General features: G+C 35.9%; 2 protein-coding genes across 4 annotated transcripts in view; both read left to right on the top strand.

The window, feature by feature from the left end:
- Positions 1 to 187: 187 nt before the first annotated feature.
- On the top strand, positions 188 to 8986 carry LOC126814922 (toll-like receptor 6). Of its 2 annotated transcripts, none has more exons than XM_050540368.2 (2): positions 188 to 312; positions 4548 to 8986. In XM_050540368.2, the coding sequence occupies exon 2, from the start codon at positions 4577 to 4579 to the stop codon at positions 8213 to 8215; it is 3639 nt and encodes a 1212-aa protein (XP_050396325.2). In that variant the 5' UTR covers positions 188 to 312; positions 4548 to 4576; the 3' UTR covers positions 8216 to 8986. The 2 variants fall into 2 exon arrangements, with proteins under 2 accessions (XP_050396325.2, XP_050396324.2); XM_050540367.2 differs by lacking the exon at positions 188 to 312 and adding an exon at positions 2462 to 2571.
- Positions 8987 to 13544: 4558 nt separating this feature from the next.
- Positions 13545 to 20350, top strand: part of LOC126814926 (uncharacterized) — a 35491-nt gene continuing 28685 nt past the window's right edge. The window contains exons 1-4 of one of the 2 annotated variants that reach the window (XM_050540376.2): positions 13545 to 14386; positions 15189 to 15367; positions 16035 to 16460; positions 17511 to 17693. In XM_050540376.2, the coding sequence (XP_050396333.1) occupies positions 14365 to 14386; positions 15189 to 15367; positions 16035 to 16460; positions 17511 to 17693 (810 nt within the window). In that variant the 5' untranslated portion in view covers positions 13545 to 14364. The remainder of the gene's footprint in view (positions 14387 to 15188; positions 15368 to 16034; positions 16461 to 17510; positions 17694 to 20350) is intronic. The other variant, XM_056099722.1, reaches the window with a different exon arrangement.

The raw sequence follows: 20350 nt of genomic DNA, 5'->3' as shown, positions 1-20350 counted from the left end.
ACCAGAACAAAACTAAAACTATAAGTGAATAAATCCAGCTTTTAACCAACTTTATGATATATTATATAATCCAAATCTTGAATTATTGCCCCCGAATCTAGTGACATGGGCTGTCATTTCATATAACCTGTTTATAAAGCGGAACATCATTTGACAAATGAAATGTGTAAAGCAGAAGACAGAGGGCATATTTTATCCACGCTAAAACAATGTTTTCATTAGGCTACATAGCCTACACCACCCCGACGTAAAAATTAAATTGATGCAAAGCCAAAGGACGATTTCGTGGACTTTTCACTGGAAATACAAAAGGTAAATTATTTTCATAAAAATTTAAAGGGCATTTATTATAAATCGCATCGGTTCAACAGGTTTTAAACTGAGAAACACTGCATGGTGTGCTATATTTATAGTTATATACATGGTTCCTATAAACAGACAATACGACACTGTGCCGTTTATGGATTGGGACCACAACAAAAATTTCGACAAAACACACATCGCATGCATTAATTTAACAAATTACACAAATTTTAATCAATTACGAAAGTAAAGACTAAATCTAACATCTATGTACATATTTCTGGTAGCCTGGTAGTAAATGCCACTGCAGGGGCAGATCCAGAGTGGGGTTTGGGGATCGCCCCCCCCCCCCCCCCCGCTGCTCAGCTACATAATTTGTTTTGTAAATCAACACTTTTTATGAGAAAATTTTCTCGGCCGTGTGCTTTATCCTTTATCGTCAGATATGGGACAGGATGGGCACTCAAAGCACGAGATAATGATATAGACATTATGTGATATCACAATGCTTTGCATCCATGAAATTGAATCGCGTCATTGTATTAATTCATAATAAAAAGTGACGTCAAACGAGGTGTTGAATTTCTCTGTTTAAAAAGCTCTATGTATATACGCCAAAATGACGATTTTACTTTATTTTAGATACAATAAATGTCACAGTTGATGATTTATAACTTAGTTAAAGGGTGTATGGGTCTTTTTTTTTTGAACTTTAAAGGCTCAATACCACTCTTGTTGTAAATGAATAATATGTCCCAATCCTTATTCTGGTCAACAAATTGTACTATTTTACAATATTCCAATTAATTGATGATACAAATTTCATCTTAACACATCTAATTTAAAAAATTGGAAAAATTCAACTAAATGATTTGAAAAGCCTGACGTAAAGCTTTTCAAATGTGACTTGGATTTAAAGATATTTTTGAACCTTTTGGACAAGTAAAATAGAATTTAATGGATAATTTACACAACAGGTAGGACACTAACACATCTAGTACTTAGAATAAGGCTATTTTTTATATTTTCTGGAGCTGTCAAGCCAGCAAGAGTGTTATTGTCCCTTTAAAAAAAAGATGAAAATGGACCTCAAAGCACACATTAAAAATACGAATGTATATAAAGTGATTCATATTCATTTTTAAGGGAAAATATTGTAACATCTAATTAATTTTACGTCTACGAAGTCCATTCTACACGTTTTTTTTTTTTTATTATTTTGTCGTTTGTAAATCAGTCATTACTAATTACTTTTGTCCCGTAGGATATGTTGTCTTTGTTCATTACCACTTCGTTTTTTTAATTTCGAATATTGTGGAAAATATAGAGTTAGGGAATTTAGCTCCTTTATTATAAAAACGACATGAACATCAATCACCCATAGACCCAAATTTGTAAAAAGTATCATGACCTGCATCCTTGGTATCCCCAGTGTTCTCATTCCGTTCTACTCCACTATACCCTGGATTAATCCATAGGGTTTCCACGATTTCAAATTATCTGCTCTGGCCTTGATTTTAGCTAAAGTCTACGAACCAATCAAAAAACAATTTACAAACCAGTCGTTTTGCGTTCGTTTTTATAAGGGTAGATAACAATATTCATGTCCATTTACTGAATGATTTATGTAAATAATGTATATATTTCTAATTCATTTATATTTAATTGCATTATAAAAATCTGTAGTATGTTTGGCTTATTTCAAATATGTATAACATCTATATGTTTGACTTGTGTTATTATTACTATTCGTTCTTTGTCTGAAATGTTTCATTCTATTATGTTTATTATTATTGACATTGAACTTACACTTGGCAATTTGAAATAACAGTAACTTGTAACGATATAACATGGACGTAAAACTCCGGGAACGAACGAAAGATTCTCAATTCTTGAACCTATTATAAACGCCAGGTCTTCATTAATATAATATTATATAATTTGTTGTTAATAAATACGCATTTGAACTTCTCTCATTTAGGCTACCTTCTGGCTAACTCCTAACCTTGTCCGATGAGATTTATTTCCCTTTGCCACCTTCCTTTGCAATTAACGATTTATGGGATTGAACGATAAAATAGCACAATCATCAAGGACGGATAACTTAAAAACGTGCCCCCCCCCCCCCCCCGATTAATTCAGGGATTAGTGGAGTAGAGCGGAATCAAACCACTGGGTATACCGAGGATGCGTGGCCTGATGTAATTAATTTGGATGACGGCGGCAGGCTTGTATCTCCTTGCGAAACGGGCATTTCTCAGGATATAAGTACATAAGATTTAAGACGTATACATCATGAACTAATTGAATATAATCGTTAAAGCGGCATTAGGTAAGATTAGATACAGAGCTGACTGTTCTAGCTATAATAGTTCAAATATGTTAAACATTTCAGTCACATTACTTCACTCTGAGCCAAGCTATTGGCGATATAATAACACTACCCCGTAGTCTCGATTATCTAGGTTTACGGTTCGCGTCGACCACAAAACGTATTTAAATCTGCTAAAACATACATTATGCAAGAGCTAAATCTGCCTATTGCAGGTCTTTCTTTAGGCCGGAAATTTTTTCCAAATTATTAATTAGACATTAATTAACTTAATCGGGCCATAATCAACTCTCGGTGGCATCGGATTTCTCCGATATTAAATAGATTAGAACAGTTCAGCCATGTTTTAATTTAAGCTAAAAATGGAGGGGTGATACTTAGCCTCGAACAACCAGTACCGTGGTTGAAATTATTGCACACGTCTTGTGAAACCTTCAAAGGCTAATATCTTCGCTCGCAATAAAGTAATTTGAATGAAATTTTCAAATTATTCACTTTACATTATCTATTTTCTAACTATTATAGCAAGAATGGCTAGCTTTTTATCTAAATCTTACATAATGTATCTTTAATATCGGAGGCATCCGATGGCATCGAGCGTTGATTATGGTCTTAGTAAGTTAAACATACATTATGCAAGAGCTAAATCTGCCTATTGCAGGTCTTTCTTTAGGCCCGAAATGTTATCTAAATTATTAACTTATCCAGACCATAATCAACTCTCGATGTCAACGCTAGCCTGCGATATTTATTGGATTATGATCTGATTTGCTGCTCAGCTTTAATTCATGATTTAATCATGAAATGGATAATCGAGACTATGTTTTTTTTTATCGCACTGACTTTAGTAATGATGATCGAGGCTAGCCCGAAATTTCAATGGCTTAATTCTCGGTTAATAGTGGATCAACTTGTCTGAAATTTTCAGCAAATTCCCTTTACATTATCTAGTTTTTAACTATTATAGTGAGAACTGTCAGCTCTTTATCTAATCTCCCATAATGTATCTTTAATTAATGATTCATTAATAATTTATACAACATTTAATTTAAGGCCTAAAGAAAGACCTGCAATAAGCATATTTAGCTCTTGCATAATGCCTCATTAAGATTCGTAAATTGAAATTAATTTCGAAACGATGTGTGTAGTTCCCCTCCCCCTCACAAAACAAAAACAAAAAAAACAAAAAATCAAATAAAAAACTCAAAACAAAGAATCAACTTATTATCGCCAAACCAAAACACGTACTCATAAAGCCCGTAAAATTTAAGTTTACAGTACATTGTCCTGCCTTCGTGTGTGGCGTAACGAAGAAATATCAACAGAAATACTACCGAAAGAAGATAGTCGAGATTAGGTGGTGGGGGGGGGGGCTGGAAAATTTAACTTTTCGTGGATTGTCCCCCTCTTTGGGAGTTTGTTTTCATTTTGTGTAATGGAGCTTGTATCAATACTGACCCGGGACTGTATGTCTTGCCACTGCCCGCGGGTTTGTCTTAATGATCCCGGTTTGTGTGTAGAACTGTTCTTCTGCACTTACTGAGTTAGGCCTACTAATAGTGTTATATTAAGCAATATAATATGTAATTCCTACAGACATTTTAAACCCAAGTGAATTGTACAACTTCGGAAAAATATACCTTTTCTTTCATTTCATATATTGCCAACACCGTAGGGTCATGGGCAGCTCCCCGTTCACCTTGATGATGATGTTGACAGAGACAGCGTTTGGGATACACACAGGAATCCAACACAGGCATCATTCTTAAACCTGTAAACACAATTAAATTATTTACTGCGCCGGCGAGGGTACAACTTTCTTGAATTTAATATTCCTGCTTTAATATTTTAATGTATTCATTGGACGCTCTACGTGTGTACTGTTATTCATTTTCTGTTCGTATATTTTCAGAATGAAGACCCAACTAATCAAGAAATAAAATGGCCCAAATTACCCTTTTAATGTTTATGGTTCTGGTTATTACACAGACAATTTCCCAAAATGTACCCCAAAGAGTGTATAATGTGCTATGGCCAAATGGAACAACGATAAAATTTTCTTATGACTTTAAAAAGGAATCTGAATGCATTTATGATAGTGTACGTGACAATCTAATTTGCATGAGAAACTATGGATACAGTGATGTCACCTCAAGATGGAGCTACAGCCAAGATGCGATCAAATATCTTTCAGTGAAGTGCATGGAGCAAGCCGTGTTTACAAATCATAAACATGCCTGTTTGTGCAAGAATGGAGCACTGGCTGCCAATCCGGGACAGAATAAACAGAGGGATGGGTTTACCTATTGCCAAATTGGTCACGTTTCTTCCGGATTATTTGATAAATTAATAAATGTTGAGCTGATCGATCTATCCAACAACCTCATAACAGAGTTTCCAATGACAATGTTCTCTAAACTCAAATCTTTACGATTCCTTAATTTATCAAATAACCCATTAAGACGGATAACAACTGGACTGTTGTGTGGACTGAAAAACTTGACAGTTCTTGTGCTTCAAAAACTGTCTTTGGAATTATTCCCCTGGGACATATTTTCTTGTAATAGTGATTCAACATTAAACGTACAGGTGATTGATTTGAGTAACTCACATATTTCTGAGATACCAGATCAATCATTCCGCAATATTCCACGTCTCCTGTTTCTTAATCTTACCAATAATTTACTCAAAAGTTTACCCTTAACACCATTCATCGAAGCAACATCTTTACATTATTTGGATCTCTCGGAGAACTTTATTTCTGATATTAATGACGATTTTTGTGCTGGTTTACAATCATTACAGAACTTATATCTCAAAGGAAACAGTTTCCAAATAACAGACATTTCACCATTGGCAAAATGCAGTCAGTTAAGATTGATTGACTTGTCTAAGAATATGATTGATGGTTTGAAGACACACGCCGAAGGCCACCCATCTGTAACGTATCTGAATCTCTCTGACAATGATTTGGAAGTGATATCACAGTCCGTATTTTCCAACAGATATCCAAGTCTCCGTTTCTTGGACATTAGCAACAACGATATCAAAGCAATACACGCACGCGCATTCAGTGGTCTAGAAAATTTGATTCATCTGAACTTAAGTTGGAACAGAATCAAGATTCAGTCCAACGAATTTTATAGAAACTTAAATGACCTAACAAACATCGAAACTTTGGATCTTGGAAATAACATGTTGACAAATCTCCAGGATTATCTATTCGGCAATTTGACAAAATTGGAGCATCTTCATCTAGATAATAACCATATCTCAAATATAACCTCAGGCGCTTTTGCCGAACTCAGCAGTCTTCTATCTCTTGATCTGGAAAACAACCACATTTACCGTTTTAATGACAGCGTCTTTGAGAACTTGATCTCTTTGCGAATGTTAAATTTATCCAGGAATAACATTGATACTATTCGATTTTGTAAATTTCCATTGAGCTTAGAAAAGCTAGACCTATCCTTCAACCGCATCGTTGATTTCCCAGAACGTCTTTTTAATGTGAAACAATTGATCTTAACTAGCAATAGGATCACTCATATTCCGAGTGGCTCGTTTTCCCAAATGCCAACACTGGAAGTTCTGTCACTGAAATACAATAGAATAACCAGTTTGGACAATTTTATGTTTTCCGGATTAGGCAATTTAAATTTATTAGATATCAGTAATAATTTGATTGATGCCATTGGCAGTTCAGATGCTTTTAGCGGATTGGATAGCTTGCATATATTGGATCTAAGGGACAACAAGATCAACCGACTGGATGGTTTGTTTAGAAACAACTCTTTGTACTCGCTCGCCGAACTTCGTGTCTCGAACAACCCAATTGGTCTATTGACACACGCGCTAAATCCAGATGGACAGAAGAAAATGCTTCAGAAATTCTACTGTAAAAATTGCAAAATAACCCATACAAAGAGTGATGTTTTTGCTAACATGATGCATCTTCACACTGTCGATCTATCGAAAAACCGCATCACTTCATTCGCGCCTTTCATTTGCAATGAAGAGACTGTTTTTAACCTTTTAGAAAATCCAACAGTTTGTACTTGCCAAATGAAATGGCTGAAGGAGAAAAGCTTCGATGGAAGATTAATTCGAACGAACAACTATCGGGTTCAAGCTTGCATAGTTTATCCCAAGATCGGAGAAATGCCCATCAAAGGAGTGCCCAAAGAACTATTCTTGTGTACAATTTCAAACTGCACGGATAGATGCAGATGCTATTCACGAGAAGAAGATAGCACACCGGAAACTATTATATGTTCCCATGATAAGCTTAAAACAGTTCCAAGTCGTCTTCCAACTTCGGTAAAAGTCGTATACTTAGATGGGAACAATTTTTGGAATGCAGGTCACCTTCAAATAATTGCAGATTCCAAGATAGATGCTGAAGAGATATACCTGAACAGTAGTCGAATTGCTGGAATAAGTAGTAATATATTTTCGAACATGCCCTTCCTACAGATAATTGATTTAAGTAGGAACTATATCCATAGTTTACCTGCCGACGTTTTAAAAAATCTGAAGTACTTGAAAGAAGTGCACTTAAAAAACAATCAAATTAAATACATAGAACCTGGTTTATTTCGGGGATTAGGAAATCTTCAGATCATTGATATACGCTCTAATGACATCGAACATTTACTTTCAGACAGCTTATCTGAACTTTCAGATATTTCAGAGTTCAGATGGATACACCTTTCGAATAATCCATGGAAGTGCGACTGTGCAAATAAACAATTTCGAGAGTGGATTATTTCCCACAGAAGTAGAATTTATGACAGAAAAAGATTGTACTGTGGTCATACTGAAATAATTCGACAGAACCCTGAGATGTTTGTGTGTAGCAACCCAGTGTTTCTAATTATTGGTGTGTCGGTTGCCGGCTCATGTTTTGTCCTCTTTGTCATTAGTTTGGGTTTCTTTATTTTCTGCTTTCGTCGAAACTTAATCGCTCTTGGTTACTCAAGATTAAAAATTGAAAGATTTCATAGTTCTAAAACGTTCGCCATACCCCGTCGATATCTCTATGACATGGTTGTCATTTATGACGAAATGGACTTGAAATGTAAATGGTGGGTTAATAAAACATTATTCCCGCGCTTGACTCAGCAGAACTGGCGCTTCAAGGTGTATATTGCTAATGTTGAAAATTGCTCTGATGATGACTTCCTGCATGAGGTCAAACATAAAATTCACCAAAGCCAATCCACCCTTTTTCTTATATCCAAGAATTTTACGCGCAGTTATATTTGTATGAGTAGTTTCAGGTATGCTAACTCAGAGTCAACAACATTGGGTCACAAGATACTGATTATGGAATGGGGTGAGTTCACAAAAGAAGTTCTGGAGTCGGAAATTAAAGAATATATCAAAAGAAGAGACTTTTTAAAGGTGACAGAACGTTTTGTTATCGATAAATTGATTTGTTTAATGCCCACTCCATATTCTGATAAATGTAACCAAATTGTATCTAGGAATAACGATCATCATCGCCGTGTTAGCGTATCTGGTTCATTAAACAACCTAATCCTTAATGCGTCCTTTGATTCGGTTCAGTCGCAGTAGCTCAACAGAACAGAAACAAGTGTTACGTTAATATGAAAACTGACAAAGTGGATCAGGATGCTAACAAATTTTGCATGTTTTTATCACTGTGTTTTTCTACTGTACATAGAGGTGACCTTTGGTATAGTTTGAAGATTTAGGTTAACTCTGATTTAGTACCGTCGAGTCATAAACATGTAAATGATCTTCAGATCAGAAGAATTGAAAGACTGTCATAACCATACAATAAACTATTCACGAAAGAGCAAGTACGCTATTCTTAAAGGTATACAGCGCTTATTTTATAACTGGAAGAGGAGTGCCATTTCAGGAAAAGACTGTTCTATATTAGACGTTTTCTCAAAATAAATGGCAAATTTTGCACTGAAAGTACTTATGTATAGAGAGCAAATTTACCCAGCTTTGCTATAGTGGATATGTGTTAACAGACGGATATGCACACTGACATGACAATACGACCCATCCCTGACATAATGATGACAGAAAGGTGACATGTTAGATTGATGTAAAGCCAGTGTATACTTCTTCTGACTATTACGAACATAATTAATTATATGAAACCATAAAACAAGATATATTTTTTAAAAAAAAGGTATATAAACGAACAAAAGCTTGATAAATGAGCCGTATTTGTCAGTTTTAGTCGTCAGTAAAATGGGCAAATAGATTCTTGTGTTTGTGTATTTTGATAACTTAGTTGTATATCACCAACACCAAAGACTTGTGTACATTATATACTCCCATTGTTAATTTGTTATATATTAATAAATCATGAAGGATATATAATAAAATCTCATATATTGTATTTATTGCATTAAAACTATAATGTTCGTTTTATGCAGAGCAAATGCCGCAGAGGAAAACACACTCGGATTAAGACTAGTAGTTCCCATATTTATAGCAACTCTCTCTTACTCCCTTTGCCCCACGTTATTTGCATGACTTTGTTTTTGGTCTAAAGTGGAAGAGGAGTGTTTGGATTTATCATTTTTTGCCAGGTTTTGGTGAATATTCATGAATTTGAGGCGGAAGGATCAGGAAGTAAACAAGTCACTGCGTATAGATTCCTTGACCAGGGATATCAATTCTTTGTCATGGTTAACTCTTCAATATTTTTATCAAACGATTGTGACATGTTGGGTTATGTGTAGTTATACAGATGAAGATCTTCGGTCTTATAAAAATGTTAAAGGGCATGGATATCATGGATTTAACATTGAAATCAATGGAGAGAGAATAACTAGTCTGATTCCACATTTCACGTATCGATTACCGCAAGACGAAGTTTGATTTTCTTCCTTATATGGTCATTTATGGGGTGCTCGATTGAACGTTCCGGAATTGAATTCTGTCAAACCCAAAAATAGTGACAATCGAGTGAAAATGGGATTTTGGGCCAGAACGCGTGCGCTGACTGCATGAGAAAATATCTCAACCAACCATGACAGCTGAAACATATTCATTAGATTTAATCACGTCACGATTCTACTTACACCACCGCTCCGTTGTCGGGACTGACATAACTGTGACAGGACTGAATTCCGCGTCACTCGATTGCAATTCCGTCAATTTGGAACGTTCTGGACTGACAATCAAGCATCCCTCAAGATTCATAATAATCTTGCAATTTAGAAATTGACGGGGTGGGGCGATCCCAAGCTTCGGTGTGACAAGAAATAGAATCGCCGTCCCAAACCCGATTTATTCCCAGTGCTAAAAAACTCTAAATAAAATTGGAGGGTACACAGGCCACTATTGTGTAAATGATGACTGGAGGTGTAACTTTGTCACACGTGGGCATATTATGCAATATTTTGTCTGTGGAATATTTTGGCTATTAATTTTATACACGAAAGAACATATTAATAATTTTATACACGAAAGAACATATTAATATCTTTAAGAAAATTAAATGAAATGGGATTTAACGTCCTACTTTTCTACTCCATCCATGTTAGTGAATACGGGTATACGCCATGAAGAATGCTGTGAGGAAGATTTTTGCCCTACAGCGATGCTATTACCTACGCATCGTTCGAATTCCAACTCCTAAGGTTTCTTTTACGTGCACACGAACGTGTACAGGGACTTTTTTGGTTCCATCCGAAACGCTATCCCTTGCTATACATTCGTTGACAAAAAGAAACAACCCGTAAACGGTCGTTACTTTTTGCCACTTTTTTTCATAACGGCTGGGACAAATTTCATTTTGGTATTACATGTATTTGATTATGACTACTAAATTTACTGGCTGTTACTATTGAATTTTATTATATGTATCGCGGCAAAGAAAGAAAGAAATTGGGTTTAACGCCTACTCGACACAAACTAGTAGACCAGAGGCTCAGTGCGGGGGTGGAAATGAAATTAAATGAAATGGGGTTTAACGTCCTACTGTTCTGCTCCTACTGTTCTGCTCCAAGACGGGCATACGCCATACAGTGTGCTATGAGGGAAATTTTGCCCGGGCAGCGGCGCTACGGCCTACTCTTATATCGAATTCCAACTGCCAAGGGATCTTTTACGTGCATGCCAATGTGTACACGGGACCTCGGGTTTTCGTCCAATCCGAACGACTAGACAGTTGTCCTTGTCAGGCCCTCCATTCTGCATCATTGACAAGGGGAAACCTCGCCGGAAAATATGTATGAACTTTCTCGGACAATGCAGGGATCGAACACCCGACCTTCAGGCTAGCGGAAAATTTGACCTTTTGACCCCGGGGTCACAAAGAATAAAGGTGAATTTAGCAATTTATTATATACATTACGCCAAAAGAAACTGCCCTGCTTTATATCCCTTTATCTAAATCAACATATTTTTTTATAAACAATATTTTTATTCATATTTTTATCTAAATATGGATTGGGGAAAAGGCACAGCCTATGTTAAACCCCTCTCCCTGTAGATACTGTTATCTCAACTAACGTGTCGGGAGGTTCAAGCTATATAGACTCAACTGGGCGTCACTAATGGCTATCAGTAAATGGACATTTTAAGCTACAGCTTATTTAACCATGATCTCAATTTAAAAAACCCACTAAATAGAGGTACTTATACCTTGATTCCCTTGATGTTCAAAATATATAGATAACAACCTTTCTTAATCTGTTCGGGGCCACGGTGACTCAGAAGTTTAGACGTTGGTTTGCTAGCCCGGAGGTCTCGTGTGCGATCCCTGCGTTGGCCGAGAAAGTTCATCGTGATTTTTCGGCGTGCTTCCTCCTTGTCAGTGGTGTAGGACCGAGGGACTGGCAAGGGCCAACGTATGGTCGGAAAACCGAGGTCCCTCATAGCACATACTGTATGACGTATGGCCGTTTTCATTTTCAGCAGAATAGTAGGTCTTTAAATCCCATTTCATTTCTTAGACTTTTCGTTTTGCAGTTTCCCTTGATTGTCCGTCTGTTGGTTCGCTTGCCAGCCGGTCGTCTACAATATGAGTTGTTTACATTATTGAGGTCGATCAGCGTTATTGTCACTGTTCACACTATAGAAACTTGTGCTCTCTAAAAAGACAATAACTTATCATCCCGCATGCTTAATGTATTTTTTCAGGTTACTGAGACCATAATGCCTACTGAATTTTAATAAATTTCCGTTAATTACTTTTAGAGTTATAGCCCTTACTCACTTTGTAGACTACAGCAAAAACAACTTATCGTCGACCAGCTGTATACACATTGTGCCACCGGGAACTGCAATTATATAACTTTTTTAAGCGACTGTAAATTTGAACCCTTTGTTAAAATTTATTGAAACAAAGAATAATTACAACCATTATTTAGAAGTTTATCAGTAGAAAAGCTTTATTTATTTACGCCTAGTATAATCCATTTCCATACTTTATAATTTCAATGAAGCTACAAAATGTAAATATTAAATCTTAGCGAATTGCTCACATTAATATTTGTTTTCAGTCAGACATTCATAAGTAAATGACCTCCAGGCATGATCTTGACACGGAAATACTACGTGAATTCATGAACATATAACATGTCGATGTAAATATATATTAAAAAAATCATTCATGTGACTCTGTATGCTGTGGGGCAATTACATATCTACACTCAGTGATTTACATTTACCAAGACAATTAATTGGGTTGTTCAACCAGTCATACCCGTTGGGGGTTTTCTTGAAAAAATCAGTGGCAATCTTTTTAGATAGAGCTAAACTTAAAGTAGCTAAGTCTCTAACTCAATATCACCCAAAAACCTTCGACAATGAAAACAAGAATTACTTGTCAATTTAAATCAACACTGATATTGTGATCTTAACGGGAAAAGATGGGCTTCTGGGCCCTTATTCACGAAAACTTAAACTAAAAAACAATCGAAATTTTAAGAAATACTGCAACTTCATTGGATATATGCAAATTGATTTTACTGGTCAGCCAATCGAATTGCAGTATTTCTTAAAATTTCGATTTTATCTTAGTTTAAGTTTTCGTGAATAAGGGCCCAGATATCCGATATTTAAGACAAAATAAACATTTTACGATTGGTACACGAATCGTGTACCATAATGCGTTTCAGCGCAATTTGTAACAAGCGACCCGGAAGAAAGAGGTTAGACATATTCCACAAGTCATGTCAAACGGTGACCCCATATTCTTATCTGGAGAGCATGCGCAATAAATACTATCGGTGTAGACTGGAATAACCAGACGCTAGAGATTTAAATTCGATGAGACTTCTGGCGTATTTCGCCAAACATAACTGCTTTGAAATTAGAGTAAAAACGGAAACGATTGAATGTAAATCAGTTTATTTACATTCATATTACATTATTATATACGTTGCTACCCATTTGTAGGTCCCAAATATTAGCGATTTAGCTCCTTTAATATATCACCCAAAAGTGTTCTATTTAAATACCGCGGGGCAAACAACAACAGACAAAGGGTGGGGTGTTTATAATTGAATTTTGTATAGTTTATTTATTACATAAATATACTAGTAATGTACCCAGCATACGAAGCTAAATTTATTCATATTTAATTGGTTGTACTTATTTATAAAGCTATGTATAAGTAACAAATTTACATGACGTGTTATTTAATAAAACCAAACCGTAACTTTTAAGCTATTTTCTCGTTGTCGTTTGATTTTACACAAGTCATTGAAACGAGACAGTTGAGGTACTCGTGGCTCCAAAACTAATACCCGGTCTCGCCTGTCAAGCACGAACAACTGAAATCTTCACAAATATATAGTTAGTTTAGGGGTTTTGTACAAGTAAATTTATCCGATTGATAGGATCGTGGGTATATAATAAATCCCTTAACAACATGAATAGGCAAGTCAGTCATAATGATAGCCCCATACAGGTATATTCGTGAAAGAAAACAAGTCAGGGTTGTCACGACAGTTGACACCGTCGTAAAGTGTCTTTGACCAGGGTGAAGATTTACGAGGTCTTGACGTTAGAGGCTAGGTGTGTCACGGGTCATCGGATGAGATAATGATCTGGTTGGATCAACAGCGGGGAAATTCATCGAGATCTCCCTAGACAAGCCAAACCGTTTTGACATATCGAAAGCTCTAATGTTAGAAAAATATGTGAATATATTTTACTCAGAAGATCAAAGAAGCCAAGGATGCTAGCGGAACGTCATCAATCAGGTGTCAAATGTTATGTACGTGTCCGTCCAGTGAAAGCATATCTTTGTGTAACCGTGCGAACTATTTTTTTCTTCACAAAATGTACGACTGACTAACTAACTTGAATCTATTTTAACTACAGGGAATAAGTGTATCTTGGAAGATAATAGATAGCCATCAGTGTTAATGTCACTTTGATAACTTAAGGAATGTTGTTATTTTGTAATAATAGGATTATAATTTAATCTAGTGGATATACTATTATTTAGTTCATGACAGTTTGTTTAAACGCAATATTATGACGGAAATCAACATTGTGAACTAATATGTGGAATGATTGTAATGGAACTGGAAATGGCCGTATAATTCATGTAGATGTGTTTGTTTATTAATGGTCAGTGATATCTATCTAATAGAAAGTATATACATGCAATTAGAATATTGTATTAAGCTTGTTCCAAGAATATTTGAAGATGCATAATACCGTAATCATACGAACTTAATATGATGATTATAGTTAGCTGGTTTGGAAGCAACTAGACAATGGATCCTGAAGCAATGTTTGGTAAGTAGAACTGATCTGTGCGGTTTTGCTTCTCTGCTGTGGAATAGTTTGTACCGAGATTGGTATGAATGAATGGCGTTTGACGTTTATATTTGTCTGGACCTACCGGGCTAATGAAGACGGACATACGCCATACAGTGTGTTATGCATGCCAGCGTGTACACAGACTATACGCTGCCCCCTTGAGATTCCCCCGTCTTGCACCACTGGCAAGTAAACTTTCTTGGCCAACACGAGAAAGACGGGAAATCTCGGATAGCGAGCCACCACCGTACCCACTGAGCCGCCGCAACTCTCTACATCGATAGACACGACCTCTTTGATGTGGTTGAAATATGAATTAAATTTTCGATTTGATTAAATTTGATTTAGATAGATATTTTCGAACATGGTTAACAGATTAAACCCTAGCTTAATAATATCGATATTTCATCATTACTGGATCGAAATAACATATTAGATCAACCTAATAAATGCAGAATTTTTGTGTTTGTAAAATATACATAGGTGAAATAGATCTTATTTTAAGATTTCGAGTCTAAGCTGGGCATAGTCGTTGTGATTTGTCAAAGCATAATATAAGTTTATGTTGGTTGATTAATTGAAAAAAATCCAAAGAAATATAATATCAATAATCTGTAGGAGTGCATATTTATTTCTTTGAAGTTGACTAAGATAGATTATATTTAGTATATATATATAACTATAATAAAGGTGTTACTATTTTGTACAGTTGGTTGTGAAATCAACATTGTATATTGCTATAAGTTTATTGCACGTATAGATGTTTCGTGTGTTTTAGATAAACTGACCATGCTGTCATTGCAACAAAGATATAGAGATAACGAAACCACACATTCGCATGCCACATCTTCGACTAGTTCATCAGATGATTTGGATAGTATCGTCAGAGAATTTAAGATTGATGATACTATATCAGAATGTTTTGCAAGTGACATGGAGATAGAAGTTCACGGAAAGGTATTTTTGGTATATCTATACAGATGAAATGAAAAGCAATTAAGTTTAACGTCCACTTTTCTGTGCCAACTGGACATACGACTGATTCGAGTCACTCTTATTTCGAATTCCAACTGCCAAGGGTTATTTTACGTGCACGTACACGGGACCTCGGTTTTTGGACCATTCGAACAACTAGACGCTTTTCCTTGCCAGGTCCTTCGTCCTGCACCATTGACAAGCCGAAACCACACCGGAAATTACCGAGAGCCTCTTGATTAGTTAGCACGTGCCTCGCACACTGAGCCACATACGCACAACACATTATATAAAACCCTACTGTTAAATACAACTATATATATATATATAATCTACGGGATCGACATTAGGCTGAATTAAATCAACCCAACCCACTCCAGTTTTGGCAGCCATTCGAATGAGTATGTGCAAAGATGCAACAACCTATTTAGTTAAATAATATATCCATGGTCTTCACCCTGAGTTACCCATTTTTAACAGTTCCCAAATTACAACAACATAGCGTCTTTGGCATCATTACGCGACGGTATTTATGGATTAAATCAAAATTATAGCCAGTTCCTTGCAAAATCGAAATGACCTCCTTTGTAGTTCTAATGGCCTATACCATTCTAGGCACATACAGATAGAATCATCTTGTTATTTTCAGATAAAAAAGAAGAAAACTTCATCATCAAGAAATAAGAGTAAAACAGGTCGGGATTCAAACAAAGACAGAAATAGCCCAAGAAAAGCTATCAGTGATTTGTTTAAAAGAAGAACTAAGGAACAAAGAGAGATGAAAATAGACAATTATACCGAAGACGCCTCTGAAGGTGCCAGCGATCACTTAGCGGTGCCAAAGACCCCAGGGACCAACACAGAGGAGAATATATATTGTGATATGCAATCGTTTTTACCACCGTCATTAAGAGTATGTAATGAAGTCGACAATGTGGAATATCTAAAGGCTGGAAATGAAATATTAGAGGAACTTTTGAAAGAAGAATATCAAAGTGATTATGTGCTGCCAACTCAGTATGAACCTTTTGATATAATAATGAATTTAATTAGAAAAGGCCAGTTTCGGCAAATGGTAGGTGGTGATTATGGCTTTATTACGGTTAGATCTATTACATAAGGCCAGCTTCAAGTTTGGTCAAAGGTCACGAGATGTAAACAGGGCTAGCGCTAACCTATCCCCCAAATTCTCAAACCTAACGTTAACTAGCCTTATTTACATCTAAGCAACTTGGGAGAAATCTTGAGTTGGCCTTAAGAAATAGATCTAGCTCTTTATTATTAAGAGCTAACGCCAAATATAGTTATAAAAATGACTATTTATCTAGAATTTGTAAGTCTTTTGTTTTTCTATAAATATTAATGAATGAAAAGGTTATTATTCCCTTTTCGATTGATATTAATTAAATATTTAGGGAAAACTGGTTTTGTGTCGACTAATCGGATCTGCTCATTTGCTAATTACTATTAAACTGACAAAGTCCTTTCCAGTGTAAATATTAGGCCCTACCGTGAACGAGACGAACACGATTGGAGTTGCTTCCCCTGTACTAGCACTACTCATCCTTGCCGAAATGTTCCTTTACCGTGTTCAGGCGTTCACAGAGACTGACACAAGACCGTTTAGCAGATTTATTTTCGGCAAGGATTCAATAGGACGGTTCCTGAACGTACAGGGTGAGTGTAATGAGACCTACGTTCAGAGCTGAACTACCTCACTACGTACTATAATAGAAATATGCCCTATCTAGATGTTGGATGTTTAGCTCCTACTATCCTAATCCAGACCTTCTATAACTGTTTAATAGATTAGGTCCGAAGATCAAGGGAAAAATCGGTCGATCTTACCTGATTTCTCTACTTGTCAGATGAGCCACAGGCTGATGATTATAGCCTATGGGTAATACAATGTTCAGTTCAAATTGGTACATTAAATGACAGACGGAAAAAAATCTGCTTTAAGATTGGAAGAAATATTCTAACCCTTAGGCCATCCATCATTTTTATTCTCATTAAACCATGTGTTGTTGACAGCCCATTTCCTTGGCCAATTGACCAAGTTATGGAAGAGGATGAGAATAATTTATTAATGTTTGTTTGCCTTTTTTTTGTTACCCTTACATAGACGCAGGAATTGGAGAAGTTATCGAGTTCCACATTGGTTGATTACACCACGCAAAACAATCTACTGCATCAGTGTGTCCTAGAAAATATTACAAATGGCGTCTCTGTCCTTGCAGCATTAAACCAATATTTGTTGCTGGAAAAGAACTCTGATGAGTTAACCCCCGCACTGCTCGCCATTAAGGTTTGTGCACTTTGTTTGCTCTTGAGATTTTTTTGTATTAAGACGCTTTTAGATGTATTCTTTAGATCACACACAGGAAGTGGTGTTAATATGATTTAGATAAAAAAGGAAAGACACCTGTATGTGAATTAAGGTTATACAAGCGCATGCTTCAAACCGCGTCCTGTTCTATTAGCAGTTTCATTAGCCCTATTAAATATTAAAGGAAATCTTACACGGAAAATAAGTTAGATAATTCTGTTCATTGTGATTTGCCAAGGAGCTTGCAACATGGACAACCCGATATATTGTGCTATTTAAATGAAGGTTTATGTCAAGAGGAGTATCTAAATTATGGTTTAAAAACGTTTAGATGTTATATTGGGTTATCTTACAGACCTTGTGGTAGTTTATTGCGCATTTGGACAAATATGGAATTTTTCCTTTCATCGCTTTAAAGATATATTATGGAAGATTAGATAAAGATCTGGCAGTTCTCACTATAATAGTTAAAAACTAGGTAATTTAAAGGAAATTTGCTTAAAATTTCAGTCAAATTGATCCAATCAGTCACCATTACGATAAAAAACATAGTCGCGATTATCCATTTCATGATTAAATCATGAATGGAAGTCGAACAGCAAATCGGAACCTAATCCAATAAACATCGCAGGCTAGCGATGACATCGAGAGTTGTTTATTGCCTGGATAATTTAATTAATGTCTAATTAATAATTTAGATAACATTTCAGGCCTAAAGAAAGACCTGCAATAGGCAGATTTAGCTCTTGCATAATATATGTTTAACCAATTTTTATATAAGATCTGGGGTCTCCCTTCAATTTTCCTAATATAAAAGGAATCAGTTTTACGAAAGGAAGAAAAATGCTCGTTGTCATTTTGTTAATTTCCCACCTTTAAGATGGCAGTTTTTTTTTCTAAATTAACCAAAAGCAGTCGGAATTGAAAAAAAAAAACAATAACAAACCACCAAGGTACCACGACCCTAATAGACCTACTGCCTGCCTTCGTTATAACAAACATTCAAAACTTTGCGCGTTATGAATAAAGGGTACCCCCCCCCCCCCCCCAAACGGATTTTATTTTTACAATTGGTCCACTGCCAAACGAAGAAAAAACCTCAAGTTATTACTACCGTACGACGACATTCATTAGCTAAGAGAACTATCTAACAGAATGGCATGCTATGTCGGGTGTTCTAGTTCCAAAACGAGTTGGCCCACAGTATGGTATGGATGTATAGAATACTGACGACATTAATGCAGATGATGTTTATTCTTAGACATAACATTCATACATGTTGGAGCCATCATACTATCCCTATTACGTCATAACCGGAATACAGTCACTAATGATAATTGTAGTTATCTACCTTACATCAGTATGTAATAACAATACATCAAGACACCACATTTCCCCTCTCCCGAAGAAACGCTTTTTTCCGACATGAAAATAAAACAGTGTACTATCAATTTCTTATGAACAACATTATCTTTAAACTCTTGCCGGATTATTAACAATTGAATCGTTTGGCACATTTCGTGGAACAAATGGTATATTATTTGGGATTAACATTATTTCTATTAATGACATTATTAGGTGGATCAAATACATATCAACACCATTTTCCCCCACACATTTAAAGTAATTCCCATGGAAAGGTGAAATATATTTAACATTCCATTTCTGACCATTATCTAAAATATAAGTATGTGTAAGAACCATTCCTAGATCTGATACGAACTGGATCTGTATATTTACAATGACCTTTTGAAGCATACCAAGGTTTCTTATTTATGCGAACAATGTCACCTATTTTGAAATCTCTAGAAAGAACACCTTTACGTTTATCAGTGTAAGCCTTTCGTAGTGTTTGCTTATGACTAACTCTATCATTAATTTCATAATCAGACAAAAGAGTAGGAGGTTGTGTAACACATGGAATATCTAATAAAGTTCTCATATGTCTACCATGTAATACAATAGATGGAGATTCAACAGTAGTACAGTGACGACTGGAACGATAGGTACCTAAGAATTCTGTAACAACAGTACTACCATTCTTATGTTCAAAACGAGCTGCTTGATTAACTTCAGAAAAAATTCGATTAAAGCGTTCAATTTCAGAATTCCCTTCCAGATAATGAACGGAAGAAAAGCGATGAATAATACCTCTCTTTCTTATGAACTCTTTAAATTCGTGGGAGGTAAACTGAGGACCATTGTAACAATTTCGTCAGGATAACACTTACGACTAAAAGTACGAATAAGAAAATCAATGGTAGTAGATGTAGTGATACTTTAAGTAAAAGCTTACTACGATAATCAATTAATGCAATAACAAATCGTTCATGAGCAGGCGCGGAATAATCGGGTCCAACGAAATCTAAACCAAGTTTGGACATGCGAACCGGTATCATTCGTGAAGAAGGCGTTTTAGCGGACTTATCATTAAATTGGCAAGTTTGACAACTTTTGATAGTTTCCTGGGCATGAATATCCACCTAATGCCACCATGTAAATCACAGAGTCTTTGTTTGGTTTTAACAATTCCTTGGTGATCGGTATGCGCTAAATGAACCAAGTGGTTTTGAAGAACATCTGGAACGAGGACACGTGTTCCGCGAAATTATGATAAACAAATAATTCATCGCGAA

Source organism: Patella vulgata, chromosome 3 (genome assembly GCF_932274485.2).
Source record: "Patella vulgata chromosome 3, xgPatVulg1.2, whole genome shotgun sequence".
NCBI lineage: Eukaryota > Metazoa > Mollusca > Gastropoda > Patellidae > Patella > Patella vulgata.
Note: the sequence above shows the minus strand (reverse complement) of the source record. Positions and strands in the feature narration are given on the sequence as shown.